At 33.5% G+C, this 26,247-nt stretch overlaps 1 protein-coding gene across 7 annotated transcripts in view; it reads right to left on the bottom strand.

Moving 5' to 3' along the window:
* The window catches only part of NBEA (neurobeachin), a 723,498-nt gene that overhangs the window by 322,002 nt on the left and 375,249 nt on the right, over positions 1–26,247 (bottom strand). For all 7 annotated transcript variants that reach the window (XM_055360199.2, XM_055360200.2, XM_055360202.2 and 4 more), the window contains one exon: positions 645–753. In XM_055360199.2, the coding sequence (XP_055216174.2) occupies positions 645–753 (109 nt within the window). The remainder of the gene's footprint in view (positions 1–644; positions 754–26,247) is intronic.

Here is a 26,247-nt window from a genome sequence, read left to right as displayed (position 1 = left end):
ACTTGTATGACTCACAGAGCTGCTTTACTGAGATTAAAAACCTCATCAAAACTAGAATTGTGGGCTCTGATTTCTAGCTACACCATATTTGTTAGCCTGTTGTATCAGGAGAATAAATTGGTGGGTCATTTATTACTTTCAAGTCCAACTAAGCCAAACACCAGGGCACATAAATATTTCTGGGACCTATTTTGTCTTGTAAATGGAATAAACTGAAATAATAAATAACTGTTATGTATAAAACATAGAAATTGAAACTTTTTTGAATCTTATATGAGTTTATTCATATTACTGTATCATATACTCATATCTACCTATTGGTGTGTAAATCTCTGCTAGCTTAAAATAACTAAAATTGTTGCATTATAAATTATTTTTTGCATTTACTCTTGAGTAGGTTAGAATAACTTCAGTCTACCAAATGGTTAGGCATATATAGGGCAGAAGGAATGTTTTCATGCTGTAAATGGGGTGAAAATATATTAGTACTCTGTTTGACATTTACTAAAGCTTTTAAAAAACAGGAACAGAAATGCCTTCAGTGAAATTTTCCTTTTAAAAAAACCTTCTCATGTAAGGCCACAGATAGGTGATTTTTGGCTTATAACAGAAAGGCAGAATTTAGTCTACTCCCAAAACCTTACCTCAAACTCTGCATGTTTATGTACATCCTCAGCTCTTTGTCTGTTCAAAATAAACTCAGCTTCATTTGCAACACGGACTATATGGTCCTTCATAGCATGGCACAGTAATCTAAAAAGAAAAATACCTTTAGAAATATTATTCTTAATAGCTTTGGTTAGTCCAATTTTTTTCAATAATCAGATTTCAGTACTTAAAATATACATAAGTTTTAGATAAAGCTAGATATAAAATTAATATATTTTAAATTATGATTCAGTAAAATGTGAAATATAGAAAGATGTCATAAAACTGTTGCACCAATTCCTCTGTTAAATAGTGTGTCTTGTTAATCAGCAATTCAGTTAATTCAATTAAGATAGGTTACTCAAAAATAAAAAATTTTGGTTGGAGTGTTTTCAAATGGTTATGCAACAGAAGTCACTATCTTCGAGGTAATTTTTCACAGATAAGTTCAATGACCACACTTTAGGAACTCAACAGACTAGATTCTTACTTTATTTTTTATTTTTTTATATTGTACCTCAATAAAATTTTTAAAAATATAGGGTACCCAGTTACATTTGAATTTCAGATAAACCATGCAGATTCTTACTTTAAATAATGCAGATGATAGGACTAAATGACACCTAAAATTCTTTTAAATGCTGAGATTCCAAATTCTAATATGGAACTACAGTTAAAGTTCAACCATATAGCTGACTTTTTTAACTACAGAAGTTACTTATTTAGGAGATTCGAATTATTTTTAAAATGTGTAGTAACATTTTACAGTGAAAAGCCTCTCACTATGTCCCCCAGTCACCAAATTTTCAACCTCAACAGGTACCCACTGTTATGCCTGGGTGTGTTTCAGAGACTTCTAAAATATATAAATAAAAATACAAATATATTCTTTTCCCACACTTCCTAACACTGATAATTATTAGTACATTATACAGTCTGTTCTTTACCCAGCTTTTCTCACATAGAAATGTATCTTGGACATCTTTTCACATGTACACACAGGGAGCTTCTACTAACTTCTTTTATAACATGTGGCAGAGATTACTTCCCAAGATGGCTGCAACAACATTTCCCATCCCACATGCTCTTTTGCAGTGTGACTTTGTCATCAAAAAATGGAGACTTTTTCTACTCCTTGTCGATCTGGACTTGCCCTGTGACTTCCTGTGAGCCACAGAATACAGCAGAAGTGATGCTATGTGACTCCTGAGGCTAGGACATAAGATGCCAGGCAGCTTTTGATTTTTTTTGAACTCTCTCTTCTGGAGTCTGTTGCTCCCCTGAGAGAAGCCTACATCACATGGAGCACATTGAAGAGCACAGAATTGCTCGGGCTCTCAGGCCTAGATGAGGTCTCAGCCCAAAGTAAGTCACATTCAGGACACTGCAGACCCAGGCAACTCCACATGGAGCCAGAGAGAACTGCTTAGCTGAGCCCAGGCAATGAGAATCATAAGAAAGAAAAAAACTGAATACTGGTTTAAGCCACATGATGATGATGATGATGACGGAGGAGATGGAGGAGGAAGAGGAGGGGAAGATAATATTGATTATAATAACTAATATCATTTTGTTTTTCACTGTGTCAATTAAAAACAATGATTTGGCCTTTTTGTGTCTTCTTCAATTTTTTTTGCAATAAGTAATTACTGCATATTAAAAAAAATAATATTTAAGAAGCTACCTTCAAGTCATTCTGGGTTTTCCTTAAAGGGCAAGCTTAAGAAGTGGTTTCAGTTCCTTTATCTATGTCCTTTTTAAATTTCATTCTAATCCTCAGGAATTAGAATGACAAGAAGGACAAGGAAGGAATACTTCATTGTCCAGTTTTTCTTTCCGGGGATTTTAATCAGGAGTACTATTTCAATAACAGCACTACTTTTTTTCACTGCTCATTAATGAAATATATCAACTTTTTTTTGCTCAAGTTTTCATAAATATAAATCAGATGGAAATAGGTTTAACTTTGTTTTAATTTCTGTACTTACTAAATACTAAGTCCTAGTAATTCCTCCTATATTCTTCACTGTATCATGTCTACCTGTGGCAAACTTTCTTCTTTACTGATACATAAATATAAGCAGAAGAAACAAAATATCATTATGTATTCTGATATTTCTAATTTATTGTTTAAATATAATTTTAAAGCCTACATCTGTCTTTGAGGTGAGTGTGACTATATTGGATTTATTTGTTCTTTCTAATATCAAGGTTGAATTACAAAACATGAAGTTTTAATATCTTCCCACCAAATTACTTGCAATATCTTTGTGGCATCTTCCATAAAAACCCACAGGTGAATGGTTCCTTTATTTTAGGGTGGTAATGTAAATACTGAGCAACACTGAATTCAAGATAGTTCTCAGTAGAAATCTGTCTAAAATCCATGTCTGCTCAGATATAGATTTAATCACTCCTTGATGAGATTTAGGTTAAATAACTACTCTGTCACTCTAGGACCAGTGGGAATGGTTCTGACAGCATGACAGCGGCACCAGTAAAATCTTGCATAGCAGCAGGATAGCTGCAGATATTTCCTAGAAGCATGGAGCAGCTATCTCTCCAATCTGTTGAGGGGGACATAGACACATTCTAATGGGAAAGTTGTCCAGTTTTCAGTCTAAAAGTTAACCACAACACAAATTATTAAAAGAATACAAAGGTTATGGAAATCTGTTAGATGTGACAATACTTAGGAAAAAAGATAAAAACTCCTCTGTAAATGACGCTGGAGGGCAAACAAACATACAGTCTTAATCACTGAGGGAAATGGAAAATTAAAAGAAGCTAAAAAAGAATATCACGTAAACTCTGATTATTAACTTTTGATCATATTATCAGCCTACATTTTGTAGAGAGGCTTCAAAAGAGAGAAGAGATGTGATATTAGACTATTCCGTTCAATGGCTTTGTCTAGTGCATGCTGAAGGCTGAAGAAAGCCAGAAAGAAATCTAATATGTGCAAATTAGTGCAAATTACAAAACTTAAATAGATTAACAGGAGACAGCAGGAAGGGAAGGGCACATGGTCTGGCTGGTTAATACATATCATTCCCAGGAGCAAAGCAGTGGATTAGAAAAGCAAAGCAGCATGGCTGTGGGGGTGGAGGCTTTGTAACAAAAGACTCCTGTCCTCAGACACACCAAAGAAATTGTATCAGTTTTTCAGTCTGTTCCCCTATCTTGGGCACTTATGAGTTCTGCCAACTGATCTATGATGTTTTATTTACACGAAGAGAAGGTATCTTTCCATGACTCTTGCCACCACTCTGAATGACACCATTATCCACATGGAAAACATTGATCACAGCAGCTCACAATTCTTTGATTAACTCAAAAGATCTTCAAGTCTCCCTTACTTCAGCAAATAAATCCAATGGCCATAAGTAGCTTCATTTCACAAGTCTTTATGCTTTAAGTCTACTCTCAGATCATGATCTCCTATCCTTGCTGCTCTCTTTCCTCTTCTGCTTAATAATTCACTTCCTTTTGCATCCATCTGGGATCCCACAATTCCAAGTTTTAACCACTCTCTTGCCAACACCTTCACTTAATTCCTGATCTACCTGCTGCACTGGAGTTAAAGATGTGTGACCCTGGGTTAACACACTGGTCTCCTTTCTCAGTCTTACATCTAGACTGCTAAGGAAAGTAACAAAATGAATTTTCACTGAGGATAAAATCTATATTTCTTTTCCACAGTCAAGTTGTTTTTAACTCAGGTTTTGAGAGGCGACACGAATGTCTTTACTATCCTAAGCTCACTCACTTAAAAATAATAGTATATGTAAATATATAAATAAATAAATAAACCACTCTGCTGCACTTGGTATTTATCATTCTCTTGCTTCCTTAAAAAATTATTTTATCTCACATATGTATATATGCCAAAGCAATATGTTGTTCAGATTGCTTGTGAGTTTTATAAATAAAGCTGCAGGTTTTCTGTAGATATTGTTTTTTAAATTAAAATAGTTCAAAATTCTCTTCTATTCCTAATTTGCTAAGAGTATTCTTTCTAATCATGAACGTTACTGACCTTTACTAGATGTCTGCACCTACTAAGACGATCATAAAAGTTTTCACTTTTAATGTGATAAATGAATGACATTTTTAGAAATTTTTAAAATGATGAACAACTCCTGCATTCATGGGATAAATTTCCCTCATCACAGTCTTCCAGTTTGCCCCACATACACATGTTATCTTTTTATACACAGTTGAATTGAGTTCTGCTAATATTTTAATTAGAACTTACAGATTTATATTCATAAGGGAGATTGGCATGTGATTTTCCTTGTTTGCTCTTATAATTAAGATTACACAGTCCTCAATGAACAATCTGGAACATTCCCTGTCTCTGATCTCTAGCAGTTTGTAAGTTTGGAACACAGTTTTACTTGAACATTTGGTAGACTATTCCTGTAAACTATTTGGGCTTAGAGTTTTCTCTACAGGAAGAAGTTTTACTGATTAACTTCTTTTCATACTTAAAGAACTATTTAGGGTTTTGTTTCTTCTTTTTCAGTTATAGGAAGCTGTATATTTTCTAGGACATTGCTCATTTCATTTAAATTTGTAATTTTAATGGTATAATGTTTTGATAGCACTCTCATTTTCTTTTCTAATTAGTTTTGGTTACAATTATGTCTCCTTTTCATTCTGTATGTTCACTATTTGTGCTGTTTTATTTTGTTCTTAATGAATCTTAGAAGAGTTTGCTCATTTATTATTAGTTAATGAATAAACATTTATCTTTGTTAATCTTCTCCACTGTATCTTATTTTTCTATTTTGCTGATTTCTGTTAAACTTCTTTATTATTAGCTTTCTTCTACTTTGTGAAGGGGTTCTGTTATTTTCCTAACTTGGACATTTTTTTTTTGCAGTTAGAGATTTAGTTCATTAATTTTAGGCTTTTCTCTCAAGTAATAAGCTTTTACGCAAATAGATTTATCTTCATGTTTCATTTTCCTTACATTCTACAAGTTTTTATATTTAGTATATCTATTATTGTTTAGTCTAAACTTTTTATGTTTCTTTGAAATATGTTAAGTGTTCAAAATTCTTCAGCAGTAATGAGAATATTTTAATATAATTTTTTGTCCTCGCCTTCAAATATAAATTTACACTGGTCAGATATCATGGTATTGATAACACTAATTCTTAAAATCTGATAAGACTTGTGTTATGATCTAACTATGTCATCAGTTCCCAACCTTTTTGGCACCAGGGACTAGTTTCATGGACGACAATTTTTCCACGGGCCAGTGTGGGTGGAAGGGGATGGTTTCGAGATGATTCAAGCACATTTATTGTGTACTTTATTCCTATTATTATTACATTGTAATATATAATGAAATAATTATACAACTCACCATAATGTAGAATCAGTGGGAGCCCTGAGCTTGTTTTCCTGTGACTAAATGTTCCTATCTGGGGGTGATGGGAGATAGTGACAGATTATCAGCCATTAGATTCTCATAAGGAGCATGCAACCTATATCCCTTGCATGCACAGTTCACAATAGGGTCCATGCTCCTATGATAATCTAATGCTGCCACTGATCTGACAGGAGGCAGAGCTCAGGCGGTGATGCCAGCAATGGGAAGTGGCTGTAAATATAGACGAAGCTTTGCTCTCTTGCAAGTCATTCACCCGCTACTGTGCTGCCTGGTTCCTAACAGGCCAAGGACTGGTACTAGCCTGTGGCCCAGGGACTGGGGACCCCTGAACCATGTGATCAGATTTTACACGTTACATGTTTGCTTGAGAATAACATGTACTCTCTCTGATTGGGTGAAAAGTTCTATATATCAATAGTATCAAATGCTAATTATGTTATTCAAATCTTGTATATAGTCACTGAATTTTTTTGTCTCCTGGATATTTTGATAACTGAGATAGGAGTGTTGAAATCTTCCACAAAGATGGCAGATTTGTCATTTTCTCCCTGATGTTTCATCAATTTTTGCTTTACACATTTTGAGGTTATTTATTTGAAATACATGAATTTAGGATGGTAGCATCTTACTCAAGAAAATTCAACTTTTCTTACCCATACAACTTAGTTCTTCACTAACAATTTTTCCCTTGACATATTTTTAAAAATATCAATATAGCTATGTCAGCTTAGTTTTTTGATTAGTGCCCAGGATATATTTTTCTATCTTTTTACCTTCAACATTCTTTTGGCTTTAGGTATGCCTTTAATAAATGGAACTCACCTGGAGTTTTAATCATATCTGAGAAATTTGGTTTTTAATTGGAAATCATAGTCCTTTTATATTTATTGTGCTTATTGATATATAATGTATTTAATTCCAGCCCAATACTTTACAAATCTTCCATTGGTCCCAGTTTTTTAATGCTTTTTATTGGGGTGGGGAGGGGTTGGGGACAGAAACTTTAGTTTTAATTCCATCTTTTTTACTCCCTACTGATTGGAAATGTATTTATTCTATTCTTTTCATTGCTATGCTTGGGCTTTTACCAGGTATAGTTAACTTAAGTAAGTATGAAGTTAAATAATATCATAAGCCTCTTCTACAACAATATTATGTAATAATCCCTTCTAACTTACAAGCTATTGCCCAGTATTGTCCAGTTCAAACTCACATATTACATATCATTAGCCCTTTATAAAGACAATTTCTACGTAGATGTACACAAATTTACCAATTTGTTTCCATACTTTTCTCCTTGTATAGTTTTGTCATTATGAGATTTTCTTATGTTGTCCTGACATGCATACATTGTAAGTTTCTTAGTTGCTGTTCTCTCAGGGATAAACTGTCTAAAATTATGGTTATCGCTAAATGTTCATTTCATGCTAATTTTAAAAAAAGTATTTTTAAAATTGAGATATATTTCACATAACAAAATCCTCTCCATTTAAAAATGTACACTTGAGTGGTTTTTAGTATACTCACTATCTTGTGCAACCACGAACTAGATAAGTCTAGATCCTTTTTATCATTCTGCAAAAATCCTTATACTTAGTAGTAGTTAGTTTCAATTTCCTCTTCCTCCTTTCTTCTGGTAAGTACTACTCTACATTCTGTTTCTATGGATTTTCCTATTCTAGACATTTCATTTAAATGGAATCATACAATATGTGTCTGGCTTCTTTCAGGTAGCACAATATTTTCCAGGTTCATCCATGTCAAGTATGAGTACCTTATTCCTTTTTATTGGTGAACAATATCCCATTTTATGCATATATCATAGTTTGTTTACCAACTCACCAGTTGATGAACATTTGGGTTCTTTCCACTTACAGGCAATTAGGAATTATGCTATTATGAACAGTTTTTTGTGAACATATGTTTTCAATTCTCTTGAGGACGTATCTACAGATGAAATTCTGGGTTATATGGTAACTCTATGTTTAACTTGTCGAGTAACAGCCAAACTGTTTTCCACAGTGGCTGTACTATTTTACATTCTCACCAACAAAGTGTGAGTGTTCCAATTTCTGTGAATCCTGGCCAACACTTGCTGTTGTCTGTTTTAAACATTATAGCCATTCTAATGAATATGAAGTGGTATCTTACTGTGGTTTTGATTTGCATTTCTGAGAATCTTTTCATGTGTCCATTGGCCATCTGTATATCTTCTTTGGAGAAATGTCTACTCGTATCTTCTACTCATTTTTAAATTGGGCCATTTGTCTTATTATTATTGAGTTGTAAGGGTTACTTTTATATTCTGGAGATTAGACTTTTATTAGACACATGATTTGCAAACATTGATTTCAATTCTGCTGTTATATTTTCACTATCTTGTAAATGAATGTCTTTTGACACACAAGTTTTAAATTTTGATGACTATCAATTTACTTTCTTTTTGCTTGTCCTTTTGGTGTCATATCTACGAAAACCATTGGGTAATTCAAGGTCTTGAAGATTTTTAACTATGTTTCCTCCTAATAGTTATAGTTCTCACATTTGGGTCTTTCATGCATTTTGAATTAATTTTTTCATAGAGTGTAAGATTGGAGACTAGATTTGTTCTTTGGCCTGTTGATATCCAGTTGTTCCAGCACCATTGTTGAAATGACTGTCTTTTCAACAATGGTAAGGACAGTCATTTTGAAAAGTCTTGGCAACCTTGTTGAAAATAAATTGACCATAAGTATATGGGTTTCTTTGTGGACTCTCAATTCTATTAAATTTGTCTGTAAGACTATCTTCAACTAGCACCACACCGTTTTGATCACTGTAGCTTTGTATTAAGTTTTGAAATTGAGAAGTATAAGTCCTCCAAATTTATTCTTTTAATATAGGTCTTGTTATCCTATGTCTCTTGCAATTCCATATTATTTTAGAATCAGCTTTTCCATTTCTGAAAAAAGACAGCTAAAATTTTGATAGAATGCATTGACCTTATATATAAATTTGAAAAGTACTGTTATCTTAAAATTATTAACTTTTCCAATCCATTAAAACCTGGGAGGTATTTCCACTTATTTATACCCTCTTTAATTTCTTTCAACAATGTTTGAAAGAAATTCAATAATGTTGTGGTTTTTGATGAACAAGTGTCGACATTCTTTGGCTAAGTTTATTCCTTTTTTAAAAAAAGTTTAATTGTAATAAAATACATATAATACAAAATTTACAGCATTTAATTGTACAGTTAAATGGTACTAAACACATTTTCATTGTTTTGCTACTATCACTAATATCCATTAACAGAACTTGTTTCATTTTGTAAAATCTAAATTCTTTACCTATTTAGAAATATTAATAATTCCCCATTACCTGCTCCTCCATCCTCAGCCCTTGGCCACCATCATCCCACTTTGTCTCTGTGAGTTTCACTACTCTGGGTACCTCATACACGTGGAATCATGCAGTATTTGTCCTTTTATTACTGGCTTATTTTATTTAGCATCCATGTTGTAGAATGTGTTAGAATTTCATTCCTTTTTAAGGCTGAATAATATCCCATTGTATGTATAAAGAGCTCTGTTTACGCTTCACTTGTCAATGGGTGTTTTGGTTGCTTTAACCTTTTAAGTACTGCAAATAATGCAGCTATGAACATAGGTGCACAAATACTACTTAGAGTCCCTACTTTTAAATCTTTTGGCAACATAAGCAGCAGTGGAATAGCTGGATAATACCGCAATTCTATTTTTAAATTTCTTAGGATCTGCAATACTGTTTTCCATAGTGACTACTCCAATTTATGATCCCACCAACAACGTACAAGTGTTTCAGTTTCTCCATGTCCTTACTAACACTCATTATTTTCTAATTTTTTGATAGTGCCTAATATGGTTTGGATCTGTGTTCGCACCCAAATTGTATGTTAAAGTGTAATTTCCAGTGGTGGAGGTGGGGCTTGGTGGGAAGTGACTGGATCATGGTGGTGGTTTCTCATGAATGGTTTAGAAATATCCCCTTGCTGCTGTTCTCATGATAGAGTGTGGGATCTCATGAACTTCGGTTGTTAAAAGTGTGTAACACCTCCCACCTCTCTCTTGCTCCTGCTTCTGCCATGTAAGACATGCCTGCCCCCACTTCACCTTCCGCCACGATTGTTTGTTTGTTTCCTGAGGCCTCCCAGAAGCCAAGCAGATGTCAGTGTTATGCTTCCTTTACAGCCTGCGGAAGAGCCAATTAAACCTCTTTTCTTTATAAATTACCCAGTCTCAGGTATTTCTTTATAGCAATGCAAGAATAGACTACTACAGTGTCCATCCAAATGGTTATGCAGTGGCAGCTCATTGTACTTTTGATTTGCATTTCCATAATGACTACTGATGTTGAGCATTACTTAATATCATTGTTACATTTTATTATTTTTGACTTTATTGTTAATGGAACCATCTTCTTAATTTTATTTTCAGATGGTTCATTGCTGGTGTATAGAAATGCAATTGATCTTTGTATATTGGTCTCATATCCTGCCATTTTGCTGAATTTATTAGCTCTAACAGATCCCTTTTTTTGGTAGTTTCTTTAAGGTTTGCTATATATAAGTCGTATCTTCTACAAATAGAGAGTTTTATTTCTTCGTTTTCAATTTAGACAGTTTTTATTTTGTTTTCTTAATTAACTACCCTAGCTAGAACCTGCAGTATAATGTTGAATAGCACTAGTATTAGTGGGCATTGTTGTCTTCTTCCCTTAGGGTGAATACATTCAGTCTTTCATAAATAAGCATGACTTCATCACGGGGTTCTTTGTTTTGTTTTGTAAATCTCACTTATCAGACTGAGAAAGCTTCCTTCCTTTCCTAATATGTTGAGTATTTTTATCATTAAACAGTATTAAATTTTGTCAAATGATTTTATCTATTAAGATGTGATCATGTGTTTTTCTCCCAGTCATTTCAGCAATATGGTGTATTACGTTGACTGATTTTCATGTGTTAAACCAACTATAAATTCCTGGAATAAATCCCATTTAATCAAGGTATATAATCCTTTCTTACATATTGCTGAAGTAGATCTGCCAGTATTTTGTTCAGGATTTTTGCATCCATAGTCATAAGATTTGTAGTTTTATTAACCTTTACTTAATAGCGTGGTAGATACCGGTTTGTTACCTTTCAAACGACTTTATCTGGGTTTGGTACCATTAAGGGTAATACTTGCCTCATAAAATGAGTTAGTGTTTCATCCTCGTCTATGTTTCAGGAGAGTTTGAGAAGGACTGCTGTTGATTCTCTTTCGTCTCAAATGTTTGATAGCATTACCAGGGAAAACATCTGGTAATGAATTTTTCTTTGTTGGAAGTTTTGCTAAATTACTAACTCAAACTCCTTACTGTTATAGCAATACTCAGATTTTCTATTTCATATTCAGTCAGTTTTAGTTTAGTGTTAGTTATGTTTCCAGAAATTTTTCCATTTCATATATAGAGTTTTCTAGTATTGACACAATGGTTTATAGTAAGTATTCCCTTATAATCTTTTTTCTTTCGTTAAGGTCATTAATAATGTTCCTACTTTCATTCCCGATTTTAGTGATTTGAGTCTTCTTTCTTTTTTTTCTAGCTAAAGTTGTTTCAATTTTGTTGGTCTTTTTAAAGGATCAACTTTTGGTTTTATTAAGCTTTATTACTTTCAAATTCTCTGCTTTATTTATACTTTAATTGCTATTTTTTTCCTTCTTCAGCCTGTTTTGGAAATAATTTGCTCCTCTTCTTCTAGTTTGTCCTGTTGGGGGTGGGGAGGTTATGTTAATGTTTTCTTATTTCCCCTTTTTAAAAGTAGTTACTTATAGTTATAAATTTCCTTCTGAGCCCTACTTTAAATGCATCCCATGAGTTTTGATTTTTTTTATTCTCTTCAAAGTATTATGTCATTTCTCTTGTAATTTATCCTTTAACCCATTGGTTATTTAGTAGTTTCCTGTTTAACTTCCACACATTTGTGAATCTTTCAAATTTCCTTCTCTTACTGATTTCAAATTCCAATCCACTGTGGTTGGAGAAGATAAAATGCATGCTTTCAACCTTTTTAAATTTATTGAGAATTGTTTTTTGGCCACATATGGTCTGTCCTACAGAATGTTTCATGTGCACTTGTGAAGAACATGTGCCTGCTACTGTTAAATGACATATTCTATAGACGGCTGGGAGGTCTAGGTGACATTACTGTTGTTTCAGTCTAGGTGTTCTATCCATTATTCAAAATGGGATACTAAAGTCTCCAAGTAACATATTTGAATTATTTATTTCTCCCTTTAGTTCTGTATGTTTTTGCTTGATATATTTTAGGGGTCTCTTGTTAAGTGCATATATTTTTAAAACTATGATATCTTATTGATGGATTTACATAATTAACATTATATAATGTCTTTGTCACTGTAATGATTTTTGTATTAAAATATAGTTTGTCTGATATTAGCATAGTCATCCCTTCTTTTGAGTTCTATTTGTATGGAATACGTTGTAAAATCATTTTTCTGTCAACCTATTTGTGTCATTAATCTGTTTCCTGTAGACAGCTTACGGTCGAATCCTTTTTATAAAATCCACTCTTCAATTCTCAGTGTTTTAATTGGAAAGTTCATTTCACTTACATTTAGTGCAATTACTGATTTATCGATAAGAAAGGACTTCTGCCATTTTTCTATTTGTTTTCAATATGTCTTATTTATTGCTTCTTCCATTTCTTGCCTTCTTTTGTACTAACTAAATATTTTTTAGTGTAGCATTTTCTTTCCCTTGTTATTTCTTTTTAACTTTTAGATTCAAGGGTATATGGGCATGTTTGTTATATGGGCAAATTGCATGTCACAGGGGTTTGGTGTATCGATAATTTTGTCACCTGGGTAATAAGCACTGTAGCCGATAGGTATGTTTTCTAATCCTCTCCTTTATCCCACCTTCTACCCTCATGTAGGCCGCAGGGTCTGCTATTTACCTCCTAGTATCATGTGTTTTCATTGTTTAGCTCCCACTTCTAAAAGATAATATGCAGTATTTGGTTTTCTGTTCCTGTATTAGTTTGCTTAGGATAATGGCCTCCAGCTCTATCCATGTTGTTGCAAAGGACATGGTTTCATTTTTTTTAAGGCTTCATAATACAGTGTATATGTACCGTATTTTCTTAACCCAGTCTACCATTGATGGATATTTATGTTGATTCCATGTCTCTGCTATTGTGAATGATGCTGCAGTGAACATTTGCATGCATGTGTCTTAATGGTAGAACAATTTATATTCCTTTGGGTATATACCCAGTAATGGGATTGCTGGGTTAAATGGTAATTCTGTTTTAAGCTCTTTAAGGAAGTGCCACGCTACTTTCCGCAATAGCTGAAATAATTTGCACCCCCACCAGTAGTGTATAAGCACATCACTTTGACTAGTGGAACATATTTTAAAAACTTAATATCTGTGTTTAGAAAGTTCTAGGCAATATATCCTGAAGCAGAGTTTCTATTGATTTGGTTTTTTGCTGTGTGTGGGTCATACTTTTTAATTTGTCTCCTTGCAATGATGTTTTGAGTATTATAATATGGCAACTCTTGAAATCTCATTCTCTCTCTTCCCTAGGATTTGTTGGTGCTGTTTTCATTATCTGACGAGTGATTTTTCTTAACTAATTTTGTATGGTTTTTATTCTTTGTCATGTGTGGCCACTGAAATCTGTGTTTCATTACCTTAGTGGTCAGCTAATAATTGAATAGAGATTTCCTTAAATTCCTGGATAGAAAAAAACCTCCCAGATTTTCCTAAGGAACTCTGTATAAGGACAGCCCTTCAATAATCAACCAGGCAGGTTTCAACTGTACCTTAGCATTTACTTCCTGTTTCCATATTGTCGCGAGGCCAGCAGAAGGTGAAAGCTTAAGGCCTTCTTGAGTCTGTCCAGAGGATGCACGTAGCCCCTGGCATGCGAATAGCCTTTTAGACTTCCATAAATATGTTAGAGCTTTTCAAAGCCCTTATGTACCTATTTCCAATCTGTTCCTCCCAAACTTTTTGTTAACGCACTATTTGCCTAAACTCTTATCTTTTACCTAAGGCAGTAACATCTCCTAGGATGTTAATTAATTAACATTAATTAACATTAATATATGTGTAATTAATCTACACAGATGTTTCCTGACTTATGAAGTTGTGTCCTAATAAAACCATCATAAGTCAAAAATAGTGTAAGTTGAAAATATATTCAATACACCTAACTTATCTAACCTAAGAATGAAAGATCTTGATAAGGAAATTTATAATACATCGATGAAACAAATCAAAGAGAACATCAAAAAATGGAAGGATATTCCGTGTTCATGGATTGGAAGAATCAACAGTGTTAAAATGACCATACTATCCAGAGCAATCTACAGATTCAATGCTGTCCCCATCAAAATACCAATGACATTCTTCACAGAAATAGAAAAAAGCCAATGCTCAAATTTATATGGAATCACCAAAGACCCAGAATAGCCAAAGTTATCCTAAGCAAAAATAACAAAACTGGAGAAATCTCATTACCTGACTTCAAATTATATTACAGAGCTATAGTAACCAAAACAGCATGTTACTGGCATAAAAACAGATACATAGAGCAATGAAACAGAACAGAGAACTCAGAAACAAATCCACACACCTACAGTGAACTCATTTTTGACAAAGGTGCCAAAGAAAGATAATCTCTTTAATAAATGGTGTGGGGAAAACTGGATATCCATATGCAGAAGAATGAAACTAGATCCCTATCCCTCATCATATATAAAAATCAAATCAAAATGGATTAAAGATTGAAATCCATAAACTCAAACCATAAAACTACTAGAAGAAAACACTGGGGAAAATCTCCAGGATACTGGTCAGGCCAATGATTTCTTGAGCACTACCCCAAAAGCACAGGCAACCAAAGCAAACATGAACACATGGGATCACATCAAGTTAAAAAACTTCTTCACAACGAAGGAAATAGTCAACAAAGTGAAGAGATAATCCATAAACTGGAGAAAATATTTCCAAACTACCTATCTGACAAGGGATTAATAATCAGAATATATAAGGAACTCAAATAACACTATTGGTAAAAATCTAATAATCCATTTAGAAACGGGCAAACAATTTGAACAGACATTTTTCAAAAGAAGACACACGAATGGCAAACAGGAATATCAACAGGTGTTCAACATCACTGATCATCAGAGAAATGCAAACCAAAACTACAACGAGGCTGGGCATGGTGGCCCACACCTGTAATCCCAGCACTTTGGGAGGCCAAGCTGGGTGGATCACCTGAGGTCAGGAGTTCGAGACTAGCCTGGCCAATAGGGTAAAACCCCATCTCTGTTAAAAATACAAACATTAGCTGGGCGTGGTGGTGGGCGCCTGTAATGTCAGCTACTCAGGAGGCTGAGGCAGGAGAATTCCTTGAACCTGTGAGTTGGAGGGTGCAGTGAGCTAAGATCACGCCATTGCACTCCAGCCTGGGTGACTTGGTGAGACTCTGTCCCAAAACAAACAAACAAACAAACAAACAAACAAACAAACAAGCAACTACAATGAGATACCATCTCACGCCAGTTAAAATGGGTTTTATCTAAACTTTAGCAATATCAAATGCTGGCGAGGATGTGGAGAAAAAGGAACCCTCATACACTGTTTGTGGGAATGTAAATTAGTACAACCCTGTAAGGAGAACGCTTTGGAGGTTCCTCAAAAAACTAAAAATATATCTACCATTTGATCTAGTAATCGCAGTGCTGGGTATATACTCCAATGAAAGGAAATCGATCTACGGAAGAGTTATCTACACTCTTACGTCTGTTGCAGTACTGTTAACAGTAGCCAAGATTTGGAAGCATCCTAAATGTCAAACAACAGATGAATTGATAAAGAAAATGCAGTACTTGTATACAATGGAGTAATAGCCATAAAAAAGAATGAGACCCTGTCATTTGCAACAACATTGATCTAACTGGAAGTCATTATGTTAAATGAAATAGGCCAGGCACAGAAAAAGACAAACAGCATGTTCTCACTCACTTGTGAAATCTAAAAATCAAAACAATTGAACTTATAGAGACAGAGAGTAGAAAGATGGTTACAAGAGGTTGGAAAAGGTATTGAGGAGTTGGAGAGAAGGTAGGGGTGGTTAATGGTACAAAAAAATTAATTAGAAAGAATGAATAAGGCCTAATATTGAATAGCACAACAGGGTGACTATAATCAATAATAATTTAATTGTATATTTAAAAATAACTAAAAGTATAATTGTATTGTTTGTAACATAAAGGATAAATGCCTGAGGCGCTGGATACCCCATTTTCCATGATGTGATTATTATGCATTGCACACTTGTATCAAAACATCTCGTACCCCACAAATATATACATCTACCATGTACGCACACAAATAAAAAATTTTAAAAATCCAATTAACTAATTACCTCCATCTTTGTCTAATCTGATGAATCATCAATAAACATCTTTTTTCTAACTTGTATTTTAAAAATTCTACAAGTTTTTTTTTTCCAAATCTTCTTCTTCATTTTTAATGGTCTCTTTTTATTCATTCTATTTTGCGCTTTATTTTATTTCACAATTCTAACCTTTGCAGCCCTTAGAGATCTAAAATCTTTTTTCCCCCTTGATGATTCTCAGGCATATTGGCTTTCGGTCTCATATATTTAGTCATTAAGTGTTTATCTACGGTGGTTTGCTTTTGTTTCTGGTGATAACAAGAAGAGGCCACTAGAAACATATCAGCCTTTCTTAAGGATCTTGGCTTCGTCTGATAGTTCCAGGCTAGATTCTCTGCTTTACTTCTGGTGGCAGCTTTAAAATCCCAATGACATGTTACTTTAGGCATATACTGAGGGAATTCCTTCCCCTTGGGGCACTAATTTATAGTGGGGAGTGCTGGCCACGAAGGAGTCCTAACACTTTTAAGACTCATGATGCCTCAATGAGTGTACTCTATGTAGAATGTGAATATTCTGAACCACCAAGGTTTGTGAATTTTACCTCCATAATATACTTTTAATCTATTAATTCTTTCAAGTAATAATGCTTTTGTTTAAATCTTAATCTTTTCTCACTTGGATTACAACAGCCATATAATTTTCTGCCTCCCTGAAATCTTCCATCCTTCTAATACATTTTTCACTTTTCCATTGGTGTTATCCAAAGTTAAATTTCTCCAATGGCTACCCATAATTTACAAGATAATAGTTAAACTTATTATGATACAGAAATGTCTGTCTACTTCTACATTTTTAACTTTTCCATTGGTGTTATCCAAAGTTAAATTTCTCCAATGGCTACCCATAATTTACAAGATAATAGTTAAACTTATTATGATACAGAAATGTCTGTCTACTTCTACATTTTTCACTTTTCCATTGGTGTTATCCAAAGTTAAATTTTTCCAGTGGCTACCCACAACTTACAAGATAACAGTTAAATTTATTATGATATAGAGATGTCTGTCTACTTCTCTAAGCTTCTCTGCTGCCACTTTAACATATTTATTCTGTATCCTTGAACAACCCTTGTATTTCCTTTAATAAGTCATGCTATTTCAGGGCCTTTATATATGCTATTTCTTCTTCTTATAACCCCTGCCACGCCCTCATCCCTATAGAGCTAAGAGACCTCTCCCAATCTCTCAAATGTTCCGGATATTTATTTATCACACTATCTTTGCTATTTCCTCTTATTTTCTTTTAAAAAGTCTTTCTCTTTCTAAAACTGTAAAATTCAGTAAATGATGTACAAAATCTATTTATCTCAGCATCCAGTATGATTTGCATGGTACCTGTCATGAAGTATGACATCACCAATAGTATACAGCTAAACGGATAAATGACTGAATGAACGCATGAGTATGTTATGTGGGAAGAAGAAGACTAAGAAAAATAGAATTTTAATGATAGTGTCATTTTTGTTAAAGCTATAAAACTGTACAGTACATTTAACATGGAAAAAACAAGGTAAATAAAACATCAGATAATTTAAGAATAGCTATTACAGAACATTTCCTACTTGGAGTATCTATACGACACAGAAAGTGAATGAAGTGATCTTCATTTTCTAATGCAAGGTTATTTTTCATAGGAAACAGAAAAAGAAAATAGTTTATCCAGTCCTATTCTTTTCTGTTTAATAACAGATAAGAGTTGTCATGAATACCAGAAAAAAGAAGTCAGTTAACAGAATAAAGTATCCTATTCAAAATGGAATAGATGTCAACAAGCAAGTTCTGATGTTCTTGGAAGTAACTGACTTTATGCAGTTTGTTATCATTTAAATGCATGTCTTTGACCTCAGACTGTGAGATCTTGCATTTTAAATATAAACAATTTCTATTACTTGATGAAAAATACATCAATAGAAAAGGCAATAGGATAGGTCAGACAAATTCATTTTTCATTATATATAGATTACAGAACAAAAGGCAGAACTAGTTTGTATCTATGTTCTGTTGTTAAGCAGCATTATAATTTTGGACAAATAATTTTCCCTATGTCTTAATTTCAGTTTTTGTCATCAGAGAATGGGAGTGTACTATTTCAGATCTCCTACAAACTAGGGGAAAGAGTACATGACCAAACTGTAAGATTAGATTTTAAGATCCTGATTTATTTAGTGAAGAAGACAGACTTTGATTGGGGATTTAATACCTCAGTGTAATTTCCTCTGGCTCCAAAATCTCAGAAGTCATGAAGTTTCTGGTGTCACTAAAAAGTACCTGAAAATGGTAGTTCCCTTTTCTGAAAGATACACATTGATAGATTGGTCATCTTTATGCTCCTTAGAAGAGAGAAAAAGAGATGACAGATCTTGCTATTTAGTTATGGAGCTCCATATCAGATTGTGGTGGAAATTCATATCAATTCTTCATGTTCATAATCTAGATTTGTAGTCTGCCATATTAGTTATGAATTATGCTACTAATCAAACTTTTTTTTGAAGGATGAACCAATTTACTCATTTTCATAGGCTGTAAAACTACAAAGATCTGAACACTGAGGCATAATGATGGTATATGTAGCAGGCTATTTTGAGACTTTCTATTTGTGTAGAACAAGATGGAAAAATAAGACACTAGACACTTTCCCCTCTATATAGCTATTAGAAAAAAATGATAAGCTATTCTCTCAAAATAGAAATCTTTCCTCAAGGATAAAATCTATCAATTATTCATGCCTTTGGGTCAGTTGATTATGTGAACAATTATATAAAAATACAATCAGACCTAACTACGTATTAATTCACTATGGGAACTATCATTTTGATTGGGTAAGAAGTAGGGAGAATAAAGAGAAACCAAAATAATAATTCTGGAGCTTGACAATGAAATATAAGGGCTTGATATGGAAAGGAGAGAATCATTGAAAAGAGAAGGCAGGGTGATGAGAGTGAATTAACACTGGATGAAAACCATCCCTTCCCTGTGGAATTAAGTGTTAAGGGAAAGCCCCTAGACAGGAAACCCATCTGTGCTCCTGCATGGGACGTGAAAGGTCCTCAATTTTCCTCACGATTGTCCAGAGCCTTCAAAATCCAGCTAAAGTGCCACTTAAATAACTAAATCCTGATAAAAACAAATGACATTTCTTGAGTCTTTATTATGTTCCAGAAACATTGAGAACTGATTACTTAATAGGCTAAGTGCTTTACAGTTATCATCTCATTTGATTCTTACTTCACTTCATATCTTATTAGTTAAGCACAATTAGCCCCACTATACGCAAAGAAAAAAAACTGAAACAGATTAAGTAACTTGCTCAAAGTCACAGAAACAGGTGACTATGTTGTTTGGGAAAAGCTATCAGTTTGGTGTGGCTGCTGATAGTTTCCAGAGAGTAAGTAAAGACAAGGGGTACAGAGTTAGGCATTCATCTACTGAACAATAATTTACTGAGAACCTTCTTTGTGGTAGTAATTGACAGTAAAATATAAGCACGGTATAGGAGCACTTCATGGAACCTGAAGTAGATTCCTAATTCAGTGTGAGAAGTAAAGAAGGCCAGATAAGCGAAGGCCTTCTGGGTAGTGTTACAGAGCCTGAACTTTATAAGTAATGAAATGCTACTGTAGATTTTTAAAGTCTGGTTTATTGAGACACAATTTACATATAATATAATTAACCCTTTAAAAATGCAGTTTAATTTTGACAAATGCATATTTCATCTAATCAAGACCACTATCAAGAACACTTCCCTCACCCCAAAATGTTCTTTTGTTACTTTTTCCTGCCATCTGTAGCAAGTGAACTTGAACTGTTTTCTGTCCCTATAATTTTGTCTTTCATAGAATGTCACATAAATGGAATCATGTGGTATGTCTTTGCTATTTGGCTTCTTTCACTTCACATAAGCATTTTTAAGTTCCATACATGTTATTGTGTGTATCAGTAGCTCATATTTTTTAAATTGTGGAGTTGAATTTCCTTATAATGATGGATGATAACGAGTAACCATTTACCTGTTGATGTACATTTGGGGTACTTTCAGTCCTTGGCTATTACGAATAAAACTGCTACGAATATTCACATACAGGTCTTAATGTGGACTTATTTTTCATTTCTCTTGGGCAAATACCTAGGCTTGGAATTATTAGGACATATGGTAAAAATATGTTTAACCTTGTAAAATACTGACAAAACTGTTTTCCAAGTGGGTATACTATTTTGCACTTCCACCACCATGGTATAAGTGTTCCCATGGCTCCACATCCTCACCAATGCTTGGTGTTGACAATCTATTTATTCCCATTGCAGTAAGTGTGTAATGTTATCTAATTGTGGTTTGAAACTGAATTTGCCAAACGACTAATAAGGTGGAACATTTTTTCATACAGTGATTGGCCATTTGTATATCTTCTTTGGTGTAGTGTCTGTTCAGATTTTTTGCCTACTTGTGTAGTTCATCTTTTTATCATTGAGTTGTAAGGTCTGGATTCTCTATTTCCTTCCGTTGATCTGTCTATCTTTACATCAGTGCTATCCTGTCTTGATTATTGTAGTTTTAGAATAAGTCTCAAAGTCAAATGGTATAAATCTTCCAACTTTGTTCCTTTTCAATTTGTTTTGGCTATCTTAGGTCCTGTGTATTTTCACAGAAATTTTTAAATCAGCTGGCTAAATTTCTACCAAAAAAAAAAAAAAACCCTGCTGGAATTTTAATTAGGTTTGTGTTGTGCCTCTCACTTTAGAAAGAACTAACACCTTAATAATGCTGGGTCTTCAGATCCATGAACACAGTGTCTCCACATTTTTAAATATATTTATATGTTAATTTTTGTGGGTACATAGTTGGTATATATATTTAGGGGGTGCATGAGATATTTTGATCCAGGCATGCAATGCATGATAACCACATCATGCAAAATGGGGTATCCGTCCCCTCCAGCATTTATCCTTTATGTTACGAACAATCCAATTATACTCCTTTAGTTATTTCAAAATGTACAATTATTTTGGCCATAGTCACCCTGTTGTGCCATTGAATACTAGGCATTATTCCTTCTTTCTATTTTTTTGTACCCGTTAACCATCTCCATTCCCCCTGTATTTATTTTTATTTTTTGGCAGAAATATGTTGTAGGTTTTATTGTATGAGTCTTTTGTATATTTTTAAGGTATACCCCTAAGTGCTTCCTATTTTTGATACTATTATAATAGTTTATTTTATTTCAATTTCCAATGTTTTATATATGTTAACATGTTTGTTATTATAACTGATTTTGAATATTGGTCTTGTATCCTGTGACTTTGCTAAATTTACTTATTAGTTCTAACACCTTCTGTCATACATCTTAAGATCTTCTATTTGCCAAAATGAACTGGCCAAGAACTCGTCAAATGTTTGATATAAGTGGTGAGAACATCCTTGCCTTGTTTTAGATCCACAAGGAAAGCATTTTGCCTGTCACCATGCATTAAAATGTTAGCTATATGCTTTTTGCAGATGCCACTCATATTGAGGGAGTTCAACTTAATTTGTAGTTTGCTGAGAGGTTTTTTTTATATATCAGGAATAGATGCTGGCTTTTTCAAAGGCTTTTCCTACATCTATGACAATGATCATATATTTTTCTCTTTTGCAGTCTGCTGATGTGGAATATTCATTGATATATATTCCTTTTAACAAATAATTTCAATTTTTATTTTAGATTCAGGGGATGCAGGATTGTTACCTGGGTATATTGCATGATGTTGAGGTTTGGGGTACAATAGATCCCATCACCCTGGTAGTGAGAATGCCCAACAGATAGTCTTTAAGCCCTTGTCTCCTGCTCTCTCTCCCTCCTCAAGTAGTACCTAGTGTCTATTGTTGCCATCTTTATGTCCACATTTATCCAACGTTTAGCTCACACTTATAAGTAAGAACATGTGGTACTTTGTTTTCTGTTCCAACTTTAATTTGCATAGGATAATGGCATCTAGCTACATCGATATTGCTGCAAAGAACGTGATTTAATTCCTCTTTATGGCTGCATAGTATTCCATGGTGTGTACATACCACATTTTCTTTATCCAATCCACCACTGATGGGCACCTAGGTTGATTCTATGTCTTTGCCATTGTGAATAGTGCTGCAATGAACATACGTGTACATGTGTTTTCTTGGTAGAACAATTTATTTTCTTTTGGATATATACCCAGTAATGGGATTGCTGGGTCAAATGGTAGCTCTGTTTTAAGCTTTTTAAGAAATCTCCAAACTGCTTTCCACAGTGGCTGAACTACTTTACATTTCCATCTACAGTGTATAAGCATTCCCTTTTCTCCACAGCCTCTCCAGCACCTGCTGCTTTTTTATTTTATAATATCCATTACTCATGGGTGTGAAATGGTATATCATTGTGGTTTTGATTTGCATTTTTCTGATGATTAGTGATGTTAAACATTTTTTCATGTTTGTTGCTGCTTGTATGTCTTCTTTTTGTATGTTTGTTCATGTATCTTGCCCATTTTTAAATTGGGCTATTTGTTTTTTATTGTTGATTTGTTTAAGTTCTTTATAGATTCTGGATATTAGTCCTTGGATGCACGGTTTGTGAATATTTTCTCCCATTCTGTAGGTTTTCTGTTTACTTTGTTGACAGTTACTTTCACTGTGCTGGAGCTCTTAGTTTAACCTTGTCCCACTTGTCATTTTTTGTTTTTGTTGTAATTGCTTTTGAGGACTTACTGAATGGGAATAATTCCACTTGAGAACTGGAACAAGACATGAATGCTCACTCTTAACATTCCCATCCAACATAGTACTGGAATTTGTAGCCAGAGCAATCAGGCAAGATAATGAAATAAAAGGCACCCAAATAGAAAAAGAAGAAGCCTAACTATCATACCGTTACTGACAATATGAATCTATACTAGAAAACCCTAAAGACTCTGCCATAAGGCTCCTGGAACTAATAAACAATGTCAGTAAAGTTTCAGGATACCAAATCAATATATAAAAATCAGTAGCATTTCTACACATCAATAACATTCAAGTTTTGAGCCAAATAAAAAATGCAATCCCATTTATAATAGTTCCCCTTTCCCTCCCAAAAATATCTAGGAATACATCTAAGTTGGTGAAAAATCTCTACAAGGACAACAATAAACCACTGCTGAAAGAAATCATAGATGACACAAACAAATGGAAACACATCCAATGTTCATGGATTGGGAGAATGAATATCATTAAAATAGCCATACTACAGATTCAACACTATTCCTATCAAACTACCAATGTCATTTTTTCACAGATTTAGAAAAACTTATTCTGAAATTCATATGGAACTAAAAGAGAGCCTGAATAGCCAAAGCAACCCTAAGCAAGAACAACAAAGCCGAAGGCATCATTACACAACTTCAAACTATAAGTCAACAGTAACCAAAACAGCATGGTGTTGTTGGTACAACACACATACAAACCAATGGAAGGGGATAAAAAACCCAGAGATAAAGCTGCACACCTACAGGCATCTGATTGTCAACAAAGTTGACAACAATAAGCAATGGAGAAAGGACTCCTTATTCAATAAATGGTGCTAGGATAGCTACCTAGCCAAATAGGGAAAGTTGAAACTGAACCCCTACCTTTCACCATATATAAAAATTAACTAAAGAAAGATTAAAAATTTAAATTATATTTAATCTCAAAATGTAAGAATCCTAGGAGAAAACACAGGAAATACCTTTCTAGACATTAGCTTTGGGAAAAAATTTATGATAAATCGTCTTGAATGTTATATACACTTTGCATTTTGGAGGATCATTACCTTTTGTTCATGATATAATCCTTTTCATATATTGCTAGATTTGATTTGCCAAACCTTGTTAAAAATTATTGCACCTATGCTTATGATGGATATGAGTCTGTAATTTCATTTCTTGTTATGTCTTTTTCTGGTGTTGGTATCAGTATTATGATATCTCATAAAAGGAACTATAAAGTATTACCTCCTCTTCTATTTCTGGAAGACTTTCAGTATATTGGTATTATTTATTCTTTAAATAATAATGTTTCATCCCCATTTACCCTGATGTGATTATTATGCATTGTATCCCTGTATCAAAACATCTTATATATCCTGTATACATGCATCTACTATGTACCCACAAAAATTAAAAATTTTAAAAAACGAAAAAGAAATATTTATTGTTTAACATCAACCCAGTTCTTTAGTAAGTTAAGTCCATTGTTTTTCTTATACTGGTCTATGAATACGGAAATCTAGACTTTGGTATAATCGATTGTTTTGAAGTCTGCTTTATGAGTAATTCTTTTAAAAAAGAAAAATATGTAAAATTTTCATACTCTTTCTGATATAGAGATTACTGTTACAAAACCCTATCAGCATTAAGAATTAAGCAAATTACTGGTTAGCACTAAAAAATCAGGAAAACTTTGACTAGTTAAATAATATAAACTTCAAAGACAGATTTTATTTTTTCCAACTAAAATTAGGACCACATTTGCTTCATTACATAATGAAACTCATAAGGTATTTTCTGTTGTTCTAAATTTTAATTTTCACCAAAAAAGCCAGGGATGATTTTTTGTTTGTTTGTTTGGATTCCACACATTGTGCTTATATTTGCTTAGATCCTCTCTCTTAAAAGAAGCCTTCTGCAATCATTATTGCCCAATGAAATAGCTCCTTCTAAAGTCATTGACATTTTTATATCATTTAGCTTGAAAATAGTCATATATCAACTATAATATTTTGGAACTGTTTAATTTTTTTCTGCACATAAATCCTAACCTCTCAATTATGAGTTACTTGTAGATGAGGAATACGTGCAAAATGTATTTATGTCCCTGCTAAACTAACTACATAATGAGTGTTTTCTAAGTATTTATTCAGGTTTTGTTTTTTAAGATACATTGTAATTAATAAGTGTTAAGAACTTCAGGAATACATGTCCATGTATTATATTACCTTTGTAATTAAAAAACAGTAACAATAAGTTTTTCTTAATCCTTGTTTGGCTGGGACTGGATCTTTATAAGAGACATGTTACAGAAGAAATATTCTGGTTTTTCAAATATTGATCTGTACAACAGGACATGAGGAATATAAATCATTTACGTGTTCTTATTTTACCAACATATGAACTAATCAGTCCATGTAACTCAATATTCTAATTCTCCTGGCATTTTGGGACTCTTGCATAAGCTAAAATCTATGGCACAGGTCATGCCTGTATTCTTGTCCTATCTGTCCTGCTCATCTTATCTCCTCACTTCTCACCTTTGGTGTATCCTTTGGCCACGTGCACAACATCTATACCTTCATGTTAGTGTAGCCACTGTTAGTTCAATTCTACCTGCATCTGATATGTCACAATACACCAGTCACAAATGCAAAGGCCAACTCTAGGCTCCTCTATTGCCAAGTTGATCTTACCTATCAGAATGGTATGGAAATTAAATAAAAGTTTTCTAATAAAGGCACAGATTATGTAAATCTTGACTGGCTTTTGTATGCAATGAGTAAACCAAGCACAAAAAAAATATGATATGTGTCTCTAAAAAATAAGAAATGGAAAAATATGGCATAGAAATGAATACACCAAAACAGGTAACTTTCTCATTGATTCACTTTTAAATTGTTATGTTTCTTAATGTAATAAGGAGAAAAGTATATTTAAACTTGTGCTCAGAAGAG

This window comes from Gorilla gorilla, chromosome 14 (assembly GCF_029281585.2).
Source record: "Gorilla gorilla gorilla isolate KB3781 chromosome 14, NHGRI_mGorGor1-v2.1_pri, whole genome shotgun sequence".
NCBI classification, from domain to species: Eukaryota; Metazoa; Chordata; class Mammalia; order Primates; family Hominidae; genus Gorilla; species Gorilla gorilla.
This window is presented reverse-complemented; position numbering and strand designations above follow the sequence as displayed.